This window comes from Pimephales promelas, chromosome 21 (assembly GCF_988280905.1).
Source record: "Pimephales promelas chromosome 21, fPimPro1.hap1.1, whole genome shotgun sequence".
In the NCBI taxonomy this organism is placed as follows: Eukaryota; Metazoa; Chordata; class Actinopteri; order Cypriniformes; family Leuciscidae; genus Pimephales; species Pimephales promelas.
The window spans coordinates 25,819,071-25,841,811 of NC_142789.1; the positions used below are offsets into that span (position 1 = coordinate 25,819,071).

The 22,741-nt window shown below is 36.9% G+C and overlaps 1 protein-coding gene across 1 annotated transcript in view; it reads right to left on the reverse strand.

The window, feature by feature from the left end:
- The window catches only part of camkvb (CaM kinase like vesicle associated b), a 29,444-nt gene extending 7,906 nt beyond the window's left edge, over window positions 1–21,538 (reverse strand). The window contains exons 1-2 of the mRNA XM_039674197.2: window positions 21,354–21,538; window positions 350–457 (exon numbers count right to left, since the gene is read on the reverse strand). Coding sequence (XP_039530131.2) covers window positions 350–444 — 95 coding nt within the window. The 5' untranslated portion in view covers window positions 445–457; window positions 21,354–21,538. The remainder of the gene's footprint in view (window positions 1–349; window positions 458–21,353) is intronic.
- Window positions 21,539–22,741: the final 1,203 nt, after the last annotated feature.

Sequence of the window (22,741 nt, forward strand, 5' to 3'; positions counted from 1 at the left end):
ATTGGTCAATGACATTCAGCTGTTAAACATTTTGTATAACTGACCATTGTCCTTGACTACCATACTATACTAGTTTCATGTCCCTCATAACACTCTACAGTCTCACATAATCAAATAATTTAACTTGAAATCAATATTTTATATTCATTTATTTAGAAAGTAGTCAAATAATTAGAAGCATAATGTGCAGTCAGTCAATCGTAATTGCAAAATAAACCCCTTCAGATTATACTAAATTAACACATTTTGTGATAATCATGGATGGCTGCATGAACAGAACAACTTTTGCAACTGCAACTTAGATACACAAATAAAGAGGACTGATTACACAAAAACATATTTCACTTACGTTTTAACAATCTGCCCCAGATCATATTTGTCTGTAATTTCTGTAGGACTATTGTAGTCCTTCTTCTCGCCAGGATTTAAACAGCCGAATGGCATGGCCCACCCTGCCCTTGAAAGAACCCGAAAGAGAGAGAGAGAGAGAGGTTAGATCCATTTAATTCCAGTTATCAACTCTATTAATTCACTGTACATTGTGTGGATATGTATTACTCAGTCACACCAATTATTCTGGATTAATATGCATGTTCACTTCATATCACATTCTGTGACATTTTTCATTCCGAAGGGAAATAACAACTGTGCATAAACACTCCCCTTTGACATTCACAAACAAAACAAATTCAGTAACAATGAGCACTGCTATGGGATTCGTCTCTCTGCCAATCTAATTCCAAATAGAACAATATTTATGGAACTTATGAAAAAATGTGCTGCACACTTCACAGTGTTAGGGTGTTCTGGGTAGTTTGATATTGTGATATATAATGTGTTGCTGTTTTCTGTGCTCTGGTTGGTTGGTTGGTAGGGTGGTTGCTTACCTCTTTATGATAATCTGCTATCAACATCTAGCCTATCGCAGCAAACACAGAACGTTCCACTAACGTTCCCGAATGGTCCCATGAGGTTATTTTTTTGGGAACCAAACGAAACCTTATAGGAACGTTCCATGTATGTTATTTTTAGGTTCCATTTTTAGAACGTAAGGAGAATGTTCCGGGAATGTTCCCTTAACCTTAAGGGAAAGTTAAACGTTCTGGGAACCAAAAACTAACGTTCCCAGAACCTAAATTTGTTTGCTGGGATGACCCAATTTCTGTGCAAGTCTATGGGGTAATAATAATAATATTAAATAAATAAAAAAATTGTGCTATTAGAATACTTTTTTTAAACTAAAAAATAAAATATATTTTTAGTCTACTTTTACGTATTTTAAAGAAATTTACTTAAAATTACACAAGTATATTTGTTATTAGCATTAGTCTCCCTGAGTCAACCCAAACTGTTTAACTCTGTAACTCGAAATAGGAAATTCATATATTAAGCTTAATTTTAACTGAATTAAGAATGTCGTTTCCCCATTCAATCTTAGATGGTTTCACCCATACCGCAACTAAATTATCTTAATTATCAAAATTGGATACAAAAAAATATTAGCTTTTCGAGGTGAAGCATCAAACATGGTTTGAAATCAAAAGGGTGCCATGCAAGTCAAAATTTTCATTTAATCTGACTAAGCAAATTTTTATGAATTAGTTAGATCATTGAAATCACAATTGCAGGTTACCACACATTCCAGTTTACATTTTGCGTCCCCGCTGGCCACCTCTTCAAAATTGGAGGTGCCACTGATAAAGATGATTTCAATGTGATATTAATCAACAGCTTGGAAGACATTTCATGTAGCCAGTCCTTTGACTAAACGTTATAAAGATCAATCCAGGATTAAATATGACTTTGTTTCCAGACGGACTGATTAAAACACCAGCCAATGAGATTTAACCTGGCAATTCAATCCAGCTCTTGCTAGTTTTGTGTGCAATATGCATCAGACGGTCACAGTGAATGGGTTACGGCTGGTTGTGGGTGTGCAATTTGAAACTAGTCTAGAAGACATATGGCCCAACACTAGAACATTTTTGAACAGCTGACTTAATTATTTCATCATCAGTAATGTATGAGCACTACAAGGTCTACAGAGTATATATATACTAAAACAAAAGTAATAATCCAAACACAGAGAAAGGCAGGAGATAATTTACACACACAGTCAAGCAGAAAAAGGACAAGCTTTCTGATTTACTGCACATCCTCTGACACACAGATTGTCTCCTCTGTTTCTCTCCCTCTCTCATATTGTACGTTTCCCCTCTCACTGCGCTCCACTTCATCTTGTTCCTTCCCTCTTTGTTCAGTTTTGTAAACCTATATATAATGCTAAGAAGTTTGTTATGTTAGTGATGAAGCTCTTTGCTCTATGATTAATTACACTTCAGTTTGCTATGTACGTTTCCTTAAAGGGATAGTACACACCAAAATAAAGATTCTGTCACCATTTACACTTTTCATGTTGTTCCAAACCCATACGATTTTCCTCGACTGTGGAAGACAAAAGAAGAAATTTTGAAGAATGCTCAAGTTGCTGTAATTTATACAATGAAAGCATATTTAAGTAATTTGTGTGGCCGATCATAAAGAGGGTCTTTCATCATATTTTACTAATAACATGAATCTATAGCGTTAAACATTTTGTAACAAAATTCAAAACAGTAATATCGTATAATTATAAATTCATTATTTAAATAATTGCATCTTTGATCTTATGTAGATGGACGTTCTCTATTGATTTCCCAGTATGCCACTATGTAAAGTTCCCAATGCTAGGCTGTGCTCATAAAGCACATTTACAGCACACTCTCTCCACTTCATATGCTTTGATATTACTAACACAGCATAATGGGCAGCTTGGCACAAGCACAGAGTGTATATAATGTATATGAAGCATTACAGTCAAGGAATCTTTGGAAGAGGGCAGACATGTTGATCAATACACTGAGATGGTTTACAGCGGCCTGTGCGCTCTAGCCAATATCATCAGCTTCTTTATCATCAGTCATTTTCTATTGAAAGAAAAAAATATTTTAAAATGCAGGTTGAGAGCAAGATTTCTCTAGCTTATTAATTACATTAATGCTTCTAATTTCTATACAATATATTATATTATTATATAGCACACTTATATTAATATTTATCAACTCACGGATAAAGTACAGTTTATGTTCAATGAAAATAAATGCTGTACTTCTTGCTGAGTTGTTTTTTTATGCTAATCCTTAAATGCTAATGTCTAATATATTGATTTTCTGTGAGAGTTTTCATATTTGAATAAGCATTTTGTACTTCTACTCCATGCTAATATTTAAATGGTGATGTAAAATGGCATATATTATATATAATAAAATGCTGTTGCGCATTTGAAAAGATGATACACAAATAAAGCAATTTGTCTTAAATTTCCTGGCCTGGTTTCATCTCTCCAAAGATGCAATTGCAATAATGTACAGTAATTCATAAAACATTTTGAATAATTGCAAGACCAGTCCCTCTTCAAATGTATCAAGGTCTACAGAGCTTTCCACTCTTTCAAGAAGCGTTCCTCTGTGCAACAAGCAAAGAACTTAATTGGCTGAAAACTCTTGAGGTTTTTGGAGAAGCGAAGAGAGCAATAGGAAGCAATAGAAACAGACCACGTGAGCGTCAGAGCGAGCGAGCAGGAGGAAGATTACAGCGGGGTAGAACTGCATTCTGCAACATCATCTCCAGCTCCTCATTACCGCCTCTCGAAAGAAATCAGGAGATCCACAACTTAATACGAAACTGAAAACTTCTAAGAAAAAAGAAATGAAAGTTCCTTTGCTTTCCCAAGGGCACCGTGAATGCTAATTAAACCCAGTGGCTAGTACATTAGACTCGGTTTCAACCTTTCTGCAGACCGTAGAGAAATACAAAAAATAGAAACTAGAGGAGATGAAACGATAATAATCTCATGTAGGGAATAAGCAAGGGAAGGAGAGAGAAATAAGAGATAGTCTTGCTACACACATCAATCATGAGTCAAGAGGATTGATAAAATGACAAGAGACAAAAAGAGAAGACAATAGTATTCATTGCTCACACACCAGCATCTGCGTCTCTCAGGAAGGGTGGTTTGCAGCTAGTAATCGAGCATCTTGTGTATCCTGCGGCATTGTGCTACCCGACCAGCTGAAACTTCACTCTCATAATAACACCATCTTCTTCAGTTTTTCAGAGCTGGCAAAATCTGTGCCTCCCTCCATCAGTCCCATCTGCCTTTAGTTTGTACATACATGACATCAGGTTGGGCCACGGATAGGCCGAGACGGAGATCGCTGAGTTTCTGATGGCCCACAGATTGGCTTACAGCAGGTGGTTTAGACATCTGATCCAGAGACGCTTTGAGATCCTACTGTACACTGAGTTGGGTCAAATTAACCAGGGATTGGTTATACCATTAAATGTGGCAAAAATCCACTTGATATTTCAAATGTTTTTTTTCTAATGCCATGTATACACCAGATTGCCACAAAAGCAAATAGAACCCATTATAATCAGTGTTGCTGTCTACACTGGATACGACATGACGCTGCGTGACACACAAATTCCCGACATTAAACTGATGCTCACTTCTATTTCTGATGTATTTCAAGCTTTCACACTACTTCCAACATGAAGAACTAATGGATTTGCAAAGGTCGCTTTGTCACGCCCAGTGTGAACAGCTTCAAGCTGGTGTAATGGTGTAACATCTAATATACTACACAATATGCATGCGAGCCTATCTAGTTTAGCCGAGACAGTATTTGATCCGTCGCTGTCAGATATCTCTGTTCATCGTCTCAGAAAAGGGTGTTTTTGGATCTATTGCTAATATCAAATGGTTTTTAACAAGATAACATAAACATTGAAAATACTCCTAAAACCTCAACCAGCAAAACACTGATATGATTCAACAGCTTAGTGATGAAAATGTAATGGTAGCCAATAGGGATTGGCCAATTCTAAGTAGATGGCTCATACTTATAATTGTAATTGTAAAAGTAATAAAATCCATTTAGCGATTTATCATGCACATACTAGAGATATGACTAATATCTCAAAATCATGCAGATTGTTGAAGAGTTAAAATAATTTTTTAAGCAGATTATGATTTTCCTTTTATGTGTGATATATGGGCAAAAAAATCCCGTTATTTAATTTTATTTGATAAAAGTTAGAGCCACAATTGTTATGAATAAAGTAATTGATACTGTAAATACTGTAAGTAACAGCATAATAAATACATGAATTAATACATATTTAAATAAATCAATTTCCAGGGTGCAAATAGGCCCCACTAACACAAAGTTTAGACCGGACGAGATTGAACTGAAGTATAAATATTGTTTGTGCCAGGCCTCTAGATGGCCCTTGAACATCACTGACACGTCTCTGAAGACTTTGTCTAGCATAGTTGTCCACTGATTTAGTCTTTAGTCAATGTGACTCTCAGATCTCATCTCTAAACAGCTCCCCCTGGCACATTCTTACTTACAAATCTGAGTAAAAATGTGAGTATTGATAAAGGAGCATCTGCTGTCATTTGGGCTTCACTCTATCCTGTTTGGGCACTGGAGTATTTTTCAAAGACTTTCTGAGGCCAGTTTCAAACGCGATGAGATGTTTGTGTCCGGCACAAATAGAGTGCCTGTCTCCGAGAAGCTCCAATCTTCAACGCATTGTTGGGCCAACAGAGGAACACACAAAATAATGAGCAGGGTGAAATAAGAGAGGAGCGCTCTATCAATTATTCCTGTCTAGTGCAGCTCTCTGACAGTTTCTCGCAAGCTGGGAAGTTTCACGACTGCTCCTCTCAGTTATTCCCTGTGCATTGTTGAACAACGGCTCCTCCGATTCCTCATTGTTATTCCTTTCCTCTGCATGGCTTTCTCTCCTTCTCTCTCCTCTGGCTGTTTGTTTTGCAGTGGTGCATACTCCACTATTACTGATCATTTTGTTGTTCATGCAACATACAGCATACACAAACAACACCTTTGTGGTTAGCAGGGTTGGCACTGCGCTGTTGAACCTTTATCAGACAAAAGAATTTTCTCTCTGCATTAATCTTGTTCTGTGGAGGATTGTGTAAGACAGAGTGCTACGGTATGGCAGCAGAAGCTTTACCCTACATTTTTGTGAGTCGACTACATAGAGAATTAAATCATCATCGTCATGTAGGGAGTCTTCAATTCACCAATCTGGTCAGAGCATTGGGTTTTCTTCTTTGACTTGCTAAAAATGTAAAGTTCTGAAAGCTCTAAGCTCCGACAGGATTTTTTTCCAATTATAACATCCAGGGTTAGAGACAGGTCAGATGTCAGTAATGCATGGGAACAGAAGACTGTACAACACGCTTAAACCATGCGGCAAGCTCTCACTGAAGCGCAATGCCTTATTTTTTGAAATCACAGCAGCTGTGCCAGAGAGTTTTGTTTTGTTTTGTACCAGGCTTAGTAGACGACAGCTGATGTACATTGGAATGTATGTAGATTATACAATTATAAATTCAACTTCAGACCATAAGGTGGAGAGTACAGGGAATTGTGTAAATATATACACTGTGAATGTACAGCACTATGCAGAGCTCCTCAGTGCAGCTTAGTGATCAGGAGACAAATGCTTCACAAACGCAATGGTTTGCAATAGTTTTTTTTAGAAATGATTCTTGAGCCCCAAATCAGCATTTTAGAAAGATTTCTGTAGGATCTTTCTCAGTAAGCACTGTTTATAACTCCTCTAAACGCCTTGATTGTAGTCTTGAGTTTTCTTCAGGGAACGTAGACATCACAAAATTCCTCATTTAAATAATTTCCTCCCAGGGCATTTGCAAAAAAAAACAAAAAAAAAAAAAAGTTGTATTAGTAGTATGTTGAAACTTCTGGTTATGGTAAGGGGTGTGACATTTCCGAAACATGCTCAAAGTGCTTGTTTTCCAAAGTGACCAATATCAAGACACTGATCCAGCCAACCAATCAGAGACTGGAGATAAACAGAGAGAATTACTGACAGCCTGGAAAGGGATGAGCTGCAACAATGTAAAATGAACATTCAAGAATGCAAACCTATCCTAGAAGTGAAGGTTTAAAGCGGCTCACAGTGCGTGTGAAGTGACCCTGTGACTGATTTAGCATTTTAAACACACTAAATTCACATTCTGCCAAACATCAGACAGATTCATTTATGCTTAACAGAAGATCTGGCAACAAGCATAACAGGGTGATGACAAATACTAACACACTTCCCAGTATTTCCATGACAACAGCAGACTGCTCTCTTACAAACACTGATATGATATACACACTGAACAGCAACTTCCAGCAATAAAACTAGCAAGGGATCATTTTTACGTGCGTCGATGTATCATCGACTTCTGTCAGACTTTACAGTCTCATTTGAAAGAGTTATGCATTTACTTTGTTTTTATATGCTCTCCTTACATCCTTTGCAACGCTTAACATCGATGGCAATTCCACTGCAGGATTGTCAGATTAATCTTACAGGGCAGCGAGGAGTGACGTGTGCACATTTTCAGTGACTCTAAGGGATGTTTTCCAAAATCACTGTCATAAATATGTCTCTTCATTACATAACAAGGAGTTTATGAGTGTGCACACCCCAAACAACCATATGCACACTCTAATCTCATTAGATCTCTATGCCTCAGATGCTGCTTCAGCTACACACTTTTTAATTGCCTTGTATAAAATTGACATAACGCAAAATATTTTAAGCTCACACGGCAGATAAATAATAATGAAGTCAGTTTCAATGCAGGCTGCACAGTAATTGAAGGTCCATTCGGATTGCTGACTGCAGTAGTCAGGAGAGGCGAGACAAATTACAGGCTATAAATTCTAGTGTGCGTGGCATCCAATTTGAAGGAGTGTGCATGCATTTTCAGATTCATCTGATCACTTTCAAGTATCCATTTCATGATAAAACCTTCGCATTCTAGTGTCTTTCTAGAATGTACTGTTTATAAATTATCTGATAGACAATTTTTGTAATTTTAAAGGAGTCCCCGTTTTAAAGATCATTTCATGCATGCATGTACCTATCCTACCATTCTCATATAAAGGTGTTCAATTGTGACAGGTGCACACAGGCCTGTGGGGACACTGCAGTACACTGTGCTTCAATTCGCCATTGCTGTCCTCTATATTGTAGTTGTACAGTCTGCCTCTCACATGCTAAATATAGTTAGATGTGTCTTACGGTGTCAGCTGGCAAAGGCTGCACCATCTGCATTACAACTACATGAACAAACGCACAGAAGTTCAGTTCAGTTTTATTCTGTTTAGGAATAACTTCTCATATGCCATTGCATTCACTCCACTTCTATAACCAGCTATGAAGTTTAGTTTAATGGTGTTTAAGATTAATTGTGTTCATTTCCTGCCAAGCTTCCTCCTGGAATTTAAGTCCCCATTTGTGCCATTAGAAAAGGCTCTGAGGAAAATGGAACAAAGTAACTTATAAAAGGAAATCAATAATATGACTAATCAATGCCTATTCTACATTATTCAGGGGTAACTGCGCTCTCATTTTCCTCGCTCAATATGCACCAATAATACTTCCCAGTCTATCAAGCACAAAGGGCATTTTTGAAGGAAACAGATTATTGCAGAAACATCATTTTCATGAAGAAATGTTAGTCAAAAAACTTCAGATTTAAAGTATGACAACCAACCTGTGGTATGATTGCATAGTGTATGAGTAAAAGAAAAGAAAAAAAACGCAATTAGATTATTTTCCAAAATCGTTCAACCCTAATAGAGGTGACAAGAAACAACTTTCAAACCACACAAAAGGGCAAATCCACAGTGCCTTTTTCAGTTTGAAGGAATTTGATTGCTTGCACAATGAAGAGTGCACTAAAGTATTATGGGAGCAAATAGACTATTGTGTGAGGCAGAAACTGTTTATATTTTAGGTTAAGCCTATTTCTGCATCTATTCATATGTATTATTTCCTGAGTGGAGACATGGTTGACTGATAAAACCTAATGGATGATGTCTTCCTTTCAATGTATTGAAGAAATTTCCCCTATGAGGGTAGGTAATAACACTGGTTGATGCCTTTACTAATATGATTAAGGTATGGTCGTTACTGTAGAATGATTTAAATGTTTTTGGTTCACAAATGAGAACATACAAACATACTCATGTTTGCAATCCATGCCACATTTGCCTGTAGTCAAACAGGCCAGGAGTCATTCATATGATAACTGGCACTGGTCTTAATTAAGGGTTTGTATGCCTTTTCCCTTCAAAAGGAGATGAAGAAGCCATCTGATATCCCCCCCCCCCCCCCATTTCAATCTTTAAAGCGCTGCCTTGTAGCTTTCATTCCTATTTCTCTTTATGTTGTGAAAATCCATCTTCTATCAGAAGAGTACAGTGAGTAGAGATGAAATACTCATTAAGACTGACTTTTATGACTATTATGTATCGATGAAGAGAGTCATACAGCATTCCTGCATGGCTGATGCTGTTTGGGTCTTTAGTGTCCAGTCACTAGGGGAAGCTAGCACCATCTTCAAGTAAATCATGTTTCATAACTCTAAATGGAAATATTACATTCTGGTTATTACAGGATTTGCTCACAGATTTCTTGTGCTCGGTAGATGATGCATGGGTCTTTGATGTTTAATCAAACAGGAAGCAAGCAATGTTAGTTTTGCAGAATAGAACTCATTAGTAAGCAGTTTAACAGACAGATTTGAAACCCGAACACACAAAAATGGCCCAACAGTACTTAATATTTATATTCATAAATATTTATAATATTTAGATATAAGCCTAAATTCTACAAAACATACAGTTTGAGAGCTAAGACCATAAAATATTCTGACATTATTAAGGTTTTAATTTTTTTTTTTTTTTTTTTTTGGCCATATCGCCCAGCCCTAATTGTAGCCCTAACGGAGAATACTGAGCAATAGCTAATACAAATCTTCTTCATATGCCATATTATCGAAATGCTGATTAATAAATAATGATCTAAACGCATCTTTAAGTGGGCCACTGCAAACGTGAGCAGAAAAATTGCAACAAACACTGCCAACTGAGGCATATCAGCTTGTTTATTTCATGGATAGCTTCACCACATGCTCTCAACAGATGTCATTTTGAACCTTCTGAGGCTATAGGACGACTTTCAGTACAAAACATGTTTTATTTGTTCAGGTTCAGCTTCTGAGCGTCTATCCTACACTATCTAGTGTCTTAATATAACTAATTTCTGTATCCATCAGCTTTGGTCTTTAGTGTTGGTGTTCTGACTTTGAACATCACAGAGTGTTGGAACATGCTTTAATTAGATTGGACGCAGCCCACAAACACATTAAGACTGGGAAAGAGAGCCAAAGACTGAAATTTGCAATTGTTACTTGGGCCTTTATGTATTCTCATGGCCTGATTATTTTAGTGGTGTTATCACTGTGCATTGGCAAGCCAATAATTTTATGTTGCTCTTCTCTGCCGTCCAGACATGCTGTTGCTTGTATCCTTTTCACTTTCAGATATAACAAAGCTTAAAGTGATGTTAATTGATAAGAAAATAGCAATGTGAATTTAACAGAAAAGGAGAAATGCACAAAAACATTAGTTTTATTTTAGTATCATGATATACGATTATAGATTTTGTTATTTATTATTTTTATATTTTCCCTTTTCATTTTAATTTAAATTTTTTTAAAAATCTGCGTTCTGTAATTTTTGGCATTGACGGAATTTCATTTTTTATTTTTATTTAAGCATAATAACACTCCAACACACACAAATGTACTCCTCTGTTTTGTTTAAATGCACACACACACACTTCTCTGGGAACTGAAGCATGTCTCACACATCCTGCCTGCAAAAATCTGTCCTGGACGCTCAAAAGGGTGACTGCCAGCTCTTACCCAAGAACAGCAGGAACTTTCTCTCGCACTTCCTCTCATCCAATCACTCTCTCTTTCTCTCTCTCTCTGCCCCTAAATTCAAGACCTGAGAAAACAGATTAAGCAACACAGGAAAGTGACCCTGTACTTTTTATCTTCACAAACAAATACTGCTGCTCTGAGAAATCAAAATAATACAATTAACATACAAACATAGGGAAAGGAAAGGAAAAGTGCTGATTATAAAGAGTCCAGAACAGCAATGCAATTGAAAAGAAAGAAACATTTGTGTAAACTAAGTTAATATAATTTTAAGAGTGTTAAAAATATTAAGGACGTGTCATTATTAAAAAAAAAAGACATTATTAAAAACAGCTAAATAAATATCCTTTATTTTAGCCTGCACTCCTGCAGTCCTGACCCAATGTTTCCAGTGACAAGCAATTTGTTGTTTTAGGGCGTTTTCACACATGAAAGTCCGCACCAAGGTCCAAACCAAAGTTCATGTTTTGATACATTTTATACTTTCAGAAATTTTTGGTTTGTTTTCACACTGCAATTATGCGAGTGCACTAAAGAACTCTACGTGACATCCTTGCATCCTGTCGTCATCATCTATGTGGGCTGCTTCTTGGCATTGATTGGTTTTATAAATGGACGTGCCCCTGACATCAGCGTGTTGTCAATTCGCTGGGTAACTTTGACAACACGAATGAACGCATATCATTGAAACTATATTGTTATTTTTATGGAATAATTACCTGCAGCACCAACTATACACAAGGCTAGTTCAAATTCGCCAAATGAACGTCCTCTTCGTGCAAACATTTTATCGTCGTCGGCAGGAAAGGAGGAGAAGACTGCAAGTTGACTTCTTATTATGTCATCAGACCATACTTCAATTAAAAACCTCGTCGTACAGAAATGCTTTCACACTAGAAACGAACAAACCCGTTTCGTCGGACCAAATTTAATTAGTTTGATCCGTGGACTGTAGGTTTCCTGCAATTTTGATTCAGACCAAACTGAAAAGTCCGAAAGTTCACACCAAACAAGGTAGGTGTGAAAGGGCCCTTAGACTGAATACAAAACTGTTATGTGACATGACACAACCAAAAACAATGAGATTTCACAGCAACCCAGGAAGCAATCTGCAAAATGTCCTGTCACTCCTTGTGCCTGGTGTCAAAACTCATGGAATGGCTTCACATACTGTAGATTTTTAATGTTTTTCCCCTAGTTAAGATTGTGTAATGTGCAAATGCGCATGGAATGAAGCTATTGTCCACTTTATTACATTATAAGGTGTTACGGCCAGTTAAGGCAGTCATAGCCAGAGTGAAAGATAAAAGAATGACTGCAGCTCTAATAAGCTTTCAGAGCAGCATTGTGAGCCAACAAAAAATGTCCTCTGCCGCATATGTTAATAGAGCTGAAAGCCGTTTTACTGCTCAAAACATCCCCACAAGGCTTTACAAAGGATGAATTCCAGCATCCTTACACCCACATGGGTGAAAGAGCCCACCTCGCTCGATTATCTCTCCCAGTCAATTGAGTGTAAGAGCTTTTTTTCTTTCCCGCAACCTAAATATAACTGGAGGTACATTGCTGTAGTGTTGGACTGAACTGGACAGTGGCTAGTCAGTGTTTTATGTCAGTACACAGTGTGATTGGTGAGTACAGCTCTGCAGAGAGAGAGAGAAAGAGAGGGATGAGTCACTGAACGGATGACAGAGGTCAGCACGGTGGGAGGATGAGGAGTGCTGAGCGATGAAGGTGAGAAACAGCTTGGTTAATGGAGGACTAACGCCCCCGTTAGTCGTGCTACGCTAATACCAATAGTTTGTGTGTGCGCGTGTACATTTGTTTGACTGTGCTCCAGCTGACGCAGCTCACTGTGTGCAATCTGACAGCGTTTATTTTTTGCCGTTGCTATTGAAAAAAAGCCTCTTTTGAAACGGTTGGTTTGCTTTTTAGACTCATCCTGCAGGACGCCTGCCAAACCTAACTAACACCTATGAAACACCCTATCCAGAACACACTGCAAACATTTCCAACAGAAAAGAAAAGTCACAATGTCACCAGGTTAAATAGATATTAAATTGAGACGTTTGCCTTCTCATCTATCTGGGGAGATGTGTCTCAGAAGAGATATTAACAATGTCAATAATATTAACAAAGATACCCAAATCTGCAACTAAAAGTCAGAAATTTCAATTTGAGCCAAAACATTTGTCTTTAAATAATTCCAAAGCCAACTTATCTGAGTTATGCTGTCCACATTCATTTTTTAACTCTTAAAATTTGAATTAGGGATTGGAATCACAGGGCGCTTCACGATACATGGCTCATGATACTAATAATATCACGATACAGCAATTCTGCAATAATCAATATATTGCTAGACAATCCTATAATGTTCACAATATCTGTATGAAACTATGAAAAAAAAAACCTGTGAAAAGGTTAAGTTAAGGTTTTCTCTCTATATTCAAAGATGACTTGCAGTTCAGTGAAACAATTCATTAACTTCTCTGACTGATTCGGTGAGTTCAATCAGTGAAGACTGCAAGACTGACAACATGTGAGTTTATGAATCTGTTTGATTAGTCTCACAATATATTTACTTTCCAGAGCAGGACAACTTCATTTGAATGCATATTTTCTTGCCATTACTTAGGGATGCACAATATATCGGCCAGCATATTGGTATCGGCCGATATATGTTCATTTTTAATGTTATGGTTATCGGCCTGGTAAGAAAATGTGGCCGATATATTAAAGCCGATAAATAATGTATTATTCCCTTCAGCTGAGACACTTGTTGAGAACTGTTTATGTTTTATGTCTTGAAATATGATTGAAATCTCTTCAAAAAATGAAAATACAGTTCGGTACAACATGTCCAGCGCAAATCTGTCATATCGGCTATACAACACTATAATGAGAACATCACTATAATTGTGCGCTTGGGACATGGATTTAATTGTGAGACTTTTGTTTTTGTAATCAGGCTCTCAAAATTAGATAAAAATTTGGATTTAAGTTTATCGGCCCATATATCGGTTATCGGCTTTCAAATATAAAAAAATGATCGGTTATCGGTATCGGCCAAAATTTTCATATCGGTGCATCCCTACCATTACTTAATTAGTAGACAATTTGTTTTAATCTCATCACATTTCTCTCAAGCTTGAAACTCATTACTTTTTCTGTGGCGGTAAAGTTTCCACAATGACGGATTTCCATTAAAAACCAGTCCAGAAAACATTGGTCCATTGTACGAGACAAATCTTTCAAACAGTGAAATATAGCACACCTGTCAAAGACATCCATTACAATGGTATGTGTTTACATAAAAAGTGCATGTGTCAACAGCCCCACTCATGTCATCCAATTGTCTTTAAAGCTACAGAATGATGTTTTGATGCAAAACAGCTCCACTGCGGGTGAGGTGTGGCAGTCATTTCACAGCATGGCTCCCACCTAAGCAAAATAAAGGAAAAATATCTCAAGTTTAAGCCCTTCACTCCTCACACACTAATCTGACCATTCTGCTCCACTATTGTTTGTTGCCTTGGTTACAAAGTCCCTCAATGGCATTTCACTCTACAGTTCCAGTAAATCAGAGAGCAAAAAAAATAGAAAAACGCACATGGGTTTGGGAGCATGTTATACAAGGCTAAATTTAGGAGCCGCCTGTTCCAACATCCGTCACTCAGAATTAGGAGGGGAAAATAGGAAATGTCTCGCTTTTTTATCTAAGATCAGGAAGTTAAAATAGAACATTTAAATGGACAGGCACATGGAGATGAGGTCTTTGTGTGGGTAACTGAACCACGTGAATGAAAGCCTTCTGAATTAGAGCTTTCAAATACGCTTGGAAGTATTTGACGACATATCCCACGCACACTCAATTCATCTGTTGGATATGTTTTGCCTGATGAAGTCAACTACATCTCTGTAAATCAATGAAACTGCTCCTTCTTACTAGACAATCTGTCTCACCCTTCTTTGAATGAATCACCTGGTATAAAATACAGCATTGATTTATAATAGTCATGTATGCTATAGAGAGATCATTCAGTGCAGTGCTTCCTCCAAAATTGCGTGCATTGAAATTTAATCATGTAAAAAAATGTTAAAATTTTTTTTTAAAGTAAGCTTGCTACAATAGTCGGTGTTACCGGTGTTCGGAAGCAACCCACTAGGGTTGTGCTCAAAATATCGATACGATATATCGTCATGAAATCCTGGCTATGCGCGAATCGATACAGCAGCTGACGTATGATTGGTTGTTGGTCATTAAGAATAATAGGCCAATGAACTAACCATTCAAGTAATCCGCCCTTATTTGGCGCTAATTTGAAAATTAAACTAAAATGTGCACGGCCACATGTGTCAACAGCCACAGAGCGAGCCTTTTCAGTTTATTCCTATTGAAAAATTCTTACTCTGTTCTGCTCCATGCACATGTTAGTTTCGTTTTCAAATTAGCGCTAAATCAGGGCACAATAACAAAACAGTGCTGCTCCTCACAGCCGCACCATTATGAATGCCCGTGCATTAGCAATTTAAAAGCCCCCGATATGGGAAAATATCCTCACCGTCACATCCCTGATTAAAAGCCAATATTTCGTATCAACCTCTAAACAGGGTCTTTTGGGGGGAAACCTGTTCAACCAAACCTGTAAGAGGTTATAACTTATTTTTCACGTTCTATTCATATTTTGAACGCATCTTATATTATGCATGCTACATATTGAAAAAGAGTCAGCACAGCCATGTGCAAGTGCATTATTAACTTAAGAGGATCTTGAAATTGCATTCGGCTAGTCTAGTCCTTCTTAAATAGTTCTAAGGGTGAAACCCAAGCACTTCATTCAGCTTTTACACACTAGGGTGGGCTGTAACTCCATCAGCTGTGAACAAATCCACTACCTGTCAGAGCTTGAGGAGATTGCTCTTTATTGATTTATTTATAGACATTCATGCAAACACAGGCCAAATGCTTGAGTCCTGGCCGTTTTAATGAAAATGGATTTTACACTGTCCTTCACCTGAAAGTGTGAAAGTGTGCAAACATAATTAAATCACAGCATCTGTTGACAGCAAGCTTAACAACAACAAAAAAGAATAAGGACAGGTAATAACTAACATGGACATTTTAAAGTGTCACTCGCTGTCAATCAAAGAATATTTTTTTTGGAGTTGAAACCAAGCGAGATCAGTATAAATCTCAGTAAGACAACTGCTGCAGAATAAGAAACAGTGTGCCCTTGAGATAACATGAAGGGAGCAGCTCCAAAATATAAGTGGATTAAACAGGCTTTCTGATTCATAAAAACAATTTGCATTTCTAAAAACATAGTTGTTATAGCTTTTCTAATTATGACTGTAGTTCTCCAACTTCAATTGACAATGACAATGATGTCAATGGCGTGCAATATCATGATTTTAGAAAGCAAACAAAAATATCTCCATGATAGTTGTGTGCTACAGTGCATTCAGTTGCAGGTCTGATGCCTAATCCTAACATACTGTAGATCGTGATATACGTGCACATCACATGTTTAGCAATGCAGCATCCAGTAATCTGAGTCGTCATACGTCACAACAAAATGTCAGTGATTGGTTATGGCAGATTCAGAGTGGCTCTATTGAAGTTTAAAACTATTGGATCTGCCCAGAGTACCCGCCTACAATGAAGATAATGCTTGTCAATGAAGCAAGGCCAGACTCTCTGTACAAATGAAATGTATAAGAGTCTGGTGGGACCAGGCCTACTTTGGCTGGAAAAAAAAATGAAAGCACTTTTTATTACATTTGTATCTTGTATTGTATTTGTCCTTTTATTAGTAATTTGCATCCTTCTTCTTGCCCTTCTAATTTTTTATAACAGAGACAAAATGATTAAATAAAATAAAGTGAAATAACTTCAGTTTTAAGACTCATTTTTTACAATAGAGAAATTAATTTAGCTGTACTGATAACATTTTTGCCATATCGCCCACCTCTACAATGATGGAAAACTTAAAATAATGAAATGTTACACTGCAGAACAAAAAAATGTTTAAAAAGCATGTGAGAAAAGATGTGATGCTCAGATGATGTCATGGATCATGGGAATAAAGTCATCATAATTCCTCATAAAAACGATTCATAGATATGATAATGTATTCGGTGGCAGCATGAATCAATGCGGAGGTGAAATATTAATCAATTTTTGATTTAAAATTCCCCTTCAAATTCGCTATTTATGGGGGCTATCAGCTGGAGTGGAGCTTTGAAGTTGCCTCATGCCACAAGTAACCCTTTCAGCGGAGAGCCACACTTCAGCTATATCCTACTACCCTTTTGTCTCTGAGAAACTCTTGACGTCATTGAAGGCTATGTTGTTCATGTTTAAAAAATGAAAGGATCCATTCCCTTCAATCAATGTCACTGAGCATATATAAAGTATATTGTTATTATTCTTTTAACTATTGGAGAAAGGAATGGTCTGCCAAAGGATTACTGACACATGGACCATTTTTGTCATATCACTTCGTCCCCACAAGGGGAGAAATGCCTGCAGCCTTTCATCTTTCAGCTGGGACATATTCAATTCTACCAAAGCTAAAATCATATGTCCTAATCAATGGTGCAAGACTGAACAGAATCGTTATCTTAATAAAAACCTGCCACAACTATTCTGTAGATTAATTTATCACAATTGCAACGCTAAAGTAAAATCCATGACCTCGTGTAGTCTCTCCCTACGGGACACAGTGCTGCCAGTAATGATGGCTACCTTAGATCATAAAGAACAAGGGAATGTGAGCATCAAATCTCTATTAATCATCACACGACCAAGTCTGGTGTACTTTTTTTCAGTGACTCTTATATGGCCCAATGAAGCTTTAACTATAATACCGCTTAATTCCCAACACCAGGAGAATGCGAATAAACCATTGCTTATACTGATTACTGTAAGAACTAAAAAAAAAATACACTAAATAAAAGTTAGCTGAGGATTTCCTGGCCAACATAAATGACTTTACACACAATTCAGTGAGACAAAATATGGCTGCTTCCTTCAGTTTTGCTGATGGTGTGACATTTTCAGCTGTGTGATTTTTTTAGTACCTCCACCAGTTCATTATAATCTTGGAGACACAGAGAGCAAGGTTTGCTCTGATTTGCTTCCTTTTAAAGGTCAAAGAAATGCCAACAAAGTGCCCCAGAGGTCAGTTACCTATTGACTGAGGTCTTGAACACTAATGGCTAACAAAGAAATATACAAATGAGCCTGCTAGCTCCTGACGGCTGAAGTTTTGCATAAACTATAACAGAGTGTTGTCTGTTCTTTTTTCTGCAGTGACTAAAGGGTTACATTTTTTGGTTAAACCTTGTGAACACACACGAGTTAAGGCTATTCCATGACTTCAAATATTTTGGGTAAAGACTTAGTGCTGCATTAAAGCTAATATCATAGATAATATAAAGCTTCAACAGTGAGGTGCTGTAAAGTGGAATGGAACAGAACCGGGTATCTCAGGAAACATTTAAAAGTTTAATTTATTTTGACTTGAAATTCTTGCCACTTAAGGTGGAAGACATCCATCTAGCATTTTTATAAAAAACAAAAAAAGCAACGCAGATGGACACCAGAACACATTCTGTGTAAGCGGCCACTTAACTCTGTGTAAATGAAACAGTGGAGCCTTTTGAAATTGTCATGACAGTCATAGTTTCATATTATAATCTATATACTCTCTCTATATATATATAATTTCATAGCATTATTTCCGAGTATGAATTTTCTATAAATGCATTTATATGCCTTTGAAAAGGCGTAGGCTGCCTGTGTAAATGCACCTTTTCGTGGTAATACAGATGCAGTTTCTGTGCCACATCATTTATGTCTGGATTGTTTCCCAGACAATCCAGTTGAAGCATACAGTATATGCAGACTTCACCTGATCACAAAAGCTGTTTTTATATCTTGTCACTATGCCTTTGAGCCAGAGTACATTGTGATTCTGCCTACAGTATATAAAAACAAAGCAAAAGTGAATAAGCATGGTTCTCTATAAGTGCTTTTGGATTCCTTAGATATGAAAAAAGCAACGTCAGACCTTATGTAGAGAACTTATTCAATAAGCAAAGTCTTTGAATGGTACTGCCTTTTATAAAGCACCAGCAACCCAATAAATCAGCCACGTTTCCACCTGTACAGTGTCATTTTTAGGTTTAATCAAACACCGAAGAATGCTATTTAGCCACTTGTGCATAAAAAAATCACTGATCTGATTCCCAGTAGAAATCCCTGCAAACATTAAAATGGCCAAGCTATTGCTGGCTTAAACTGCTGTCCATTTTATGTAACATTTGTCTAGATCTACTAACTGGAATAAAGTCAGTCAGACCACAAAACTCACTTAGAAGCCGTTGCTTGTACAAGTGCTCCACTATATTGGTTAGCAGGCAACATGACTCTTGCAGCATTTTGTGATCACAATTTCACCTCTTTCCCATATTATTCCCTGTCCTCTACCATTCCTATCAATAAGAGTGGCAGTATTTCATTTACTTGAAGGCAGTGTTCAATCAACTCTAGCCATACAAAACCCCATAATTCAAATTACAGTTCAGGACACTTTAAAAGTGTAATAATATTTATGTCACACATGCCAAAAGTTATAATCCATCTCTCAGGAGAAAATGATAGGGGATTGCTTTGTTCTGGTAGCCAGGGATCTGTCAGAACGAGATTGTGAGTTCATGTAAAAAATATACTCACAGTCTGTAAAATACAATTCAGCCTACATGTAATCTATTTAACAATGTAATGTTCATTTAAGGCGCACTCATTAAGCAGCATGCACAAACTGAGCTACAAAAGAGGTCAACGGTTTCCCACAAGCACTTGCTAAAAGACCACCTGAGACACAGTTGGAGCCCATACGCTAACATCTGCATAAATTCTCAAGTTCAGAATAAAATAATCATGAAAAGCGGTAATTCATGTATAAATCTTTTTTTCTTATTATTAATCAGGTTAACTGACCTACAACTATTAATGTCATTTCAGATTAGCTAGATATGTGCTTCCAGCAGAGCAGCTCCTGTTATGCATGGGCATAAGAGGATGTCTGCTATCCAGAGCAGCTGATCACATAAAACTGACTATACAAGTATGGAGGAACTCTGGTGTTGATCACTGGAGTAGTACTGTGTGTCAGCCACGTTTCAGAACCATGGACAGCAACACTATCTGCACAGCCCACTTTATTTGAGTACTACAAACTTAGATAGTTATGACCCAGTCCTACCTAGTTCCATTTATAAGCAGAAAGGATTGATGGTATATCCCATAGGAGTACATTCTAGTGAATGGCATTGAACATAGAAAATGAAAATGCAAACACTATTTATTCTACTTTCTCTTAGTATAATGATCTCAACACCACTCTAAAGAATGAAGGGAGCAACATCATAATGGCTATTATCATTTATGTTATGTGGGCACCAAATAAAAGCACCATTAAAACAATTAATGAATAATTGACACTGATGAATAATAGATCATTTTATGTTTAGACAACTACTGATGAGTTGGTTAAGTGTTGTTTTTTATTATTTTTTTTATAAAATTTTCTATCACTGTCAAAAATATATACAAAGAATATTGCTTAGAATGTAATTGCTTGTTAAAAGAGACTAATTGGATTGGGGAGGAGGGGTATTTTGTGTCAACTTTTACACTTCATGATCACAAAGAAAATGTGATGGTCTTCTTTCTAAAAACAAATGAAATTAAACAAGCTCTTAAGCACTGAAAGTGTTTTTTTTTTTTTTACAAAGAAGAGTCTTTATTATGAATGAATGAATGAATGACTCTCAGCCTCATCCCTCTATGATGGCTGATGGTTTTAGACAACTCTCCTTTCAACAAGTAGTCCAACGTTTACAAGTTACTAATTCACATAATTTATTAATAACTTCGCTATTCATCTCATGAAGACGGCGAATAAAGACCCTCAGAATAAGGTAGAACTCATAATATTACTTTTCAGCATCATCATTAAACAAACAAATCATACTGTAATATTTATAATATAGAATATTGTTGCATATCACACAAAAGCAATTTGGTCAAAAACACACGTATAATAAAACCTTCAGAGGCAGTGCGTCTTTAATGCAGCACATCACATTAAATAAATATATAAATAAAGCTGAACCGATTTCTTAATTTTGATGTCTATTTTGTGTCTATGCTGGTATTACTCAAGTCACTACTTATATAATTACACTGCACTGCAACATGAACACACATTTAAAGAGTGACAAAAACAGAGAGTGCAAACCGTGTCATGTTTATCATCGTTCTGCGATTTAAAGTTATTATTTGTCGAATAAAGCCTGCAAAAACGCTTCCCTTCGACGTATTTTACGTTCTAACTCACTGCACACACTTAAGTTTTGTTCAACACGGTGTCATTAATGCAAAACTTACTTTTCCAGTCGTGAATAGACGTGAAATGCCCTCAAGTTCTCAGTCCAGAAGTCTTCTGGACGAACTGAACTTCTTGTCGGTGTCCGTTAAGTTTTGGCGGTTATTCTCAGCACGGTAACGGTCGCTAATTCCGCGGATGCCTTCCCATCTGTTTCGCGCTGGCGGGTTTTTTTCTCAGTCGCGAGAGGATGATGGAGATGAGCGCGAGCGAACGAACGAACGAACGAGAGAGAGAGAGAGAGAGAGAGAGAGAGAGAGAGAGAGAGAGAGAGAGAGAGAGAGAGAGAGAGAGAGAGAGAATGCACGTTAATCTGACAGTCGTTTGTAGGGGTGTGGCCATCTAGTATCATAAGAGAAAATATTAAGAACATAACGCGCTGTCAACAACTGATCATGCAGCAAAGGAAATACGTTTAGACATCATCATAAGGTGAAAGTTTAAGGTCTGGCACTTTCAACTCAAAATAAACTGAAAGTAACTGCCTTATTTCCTTGTGAATGGATGGACGTCATACACAATGTTTACCATGGTCATTATTGGATTAAGATTATTTTATTACTCACCTAGATTATACAAATGTGTATTATAGAGTTACTTTATGGCATAAGATTAAAGGAAACTACTAATTTCACGTTTGACTTGAGTTAAACGTGATCAGAAGGACATGTTTTGGATCACGATAATACAGAGAACTCATCCTCAGTGAAACAGCTGAGCAGAAGGGGTCGAACGCAGCCACCATGGAGAATTTGTTGTTTCAAGCTACGTTCCTTCTTGCAAGTTTGCCCCTAAGGGTCTAAATGTCTAAAAGAATAAGTTGAAGCATAAGTGTATAGTGTCTGCTTGAGTGGCTTCCCGTGTTCATGCATCTTGCGTAAAAACATATAGTAATGGAACCAAGAAATATGATTCAATCAAGACTACCTTGACTGAATCTATGCTATCCCTTTCTCTGCCATCAAAATCCATCAGAGACCACACTAATCTGCTCAACCTCACAACCATTGACCAATGAAATGGCACAGATTTTGGAGGGTTTTGAATTACTGTTGCATTAAACAAATCAGAGCAGTCTTTCAAAACAGTTGAAAACAGAAAAATACATTCAAATATATGATATCAACACAATGATAGCAACAAAAATGTTAAAATCTTTTCATAGCTTACACAAATAATCTTGTTGAAACTAAAAATACCAGTTTCTGTCACAGTCACATTTAATTAATCTAATTTAACATTAACAAAATAATTCGACAAATAAATTCCAATTCAATATTTTAAACACTTGAAATTAACCTTTGTCTCTAGTTGTTCATAAAAAGTAATGTTTTAGATGCTGTCAATACACATTGATTGATCACCACCAATGACTAGTTAACCAGTATTA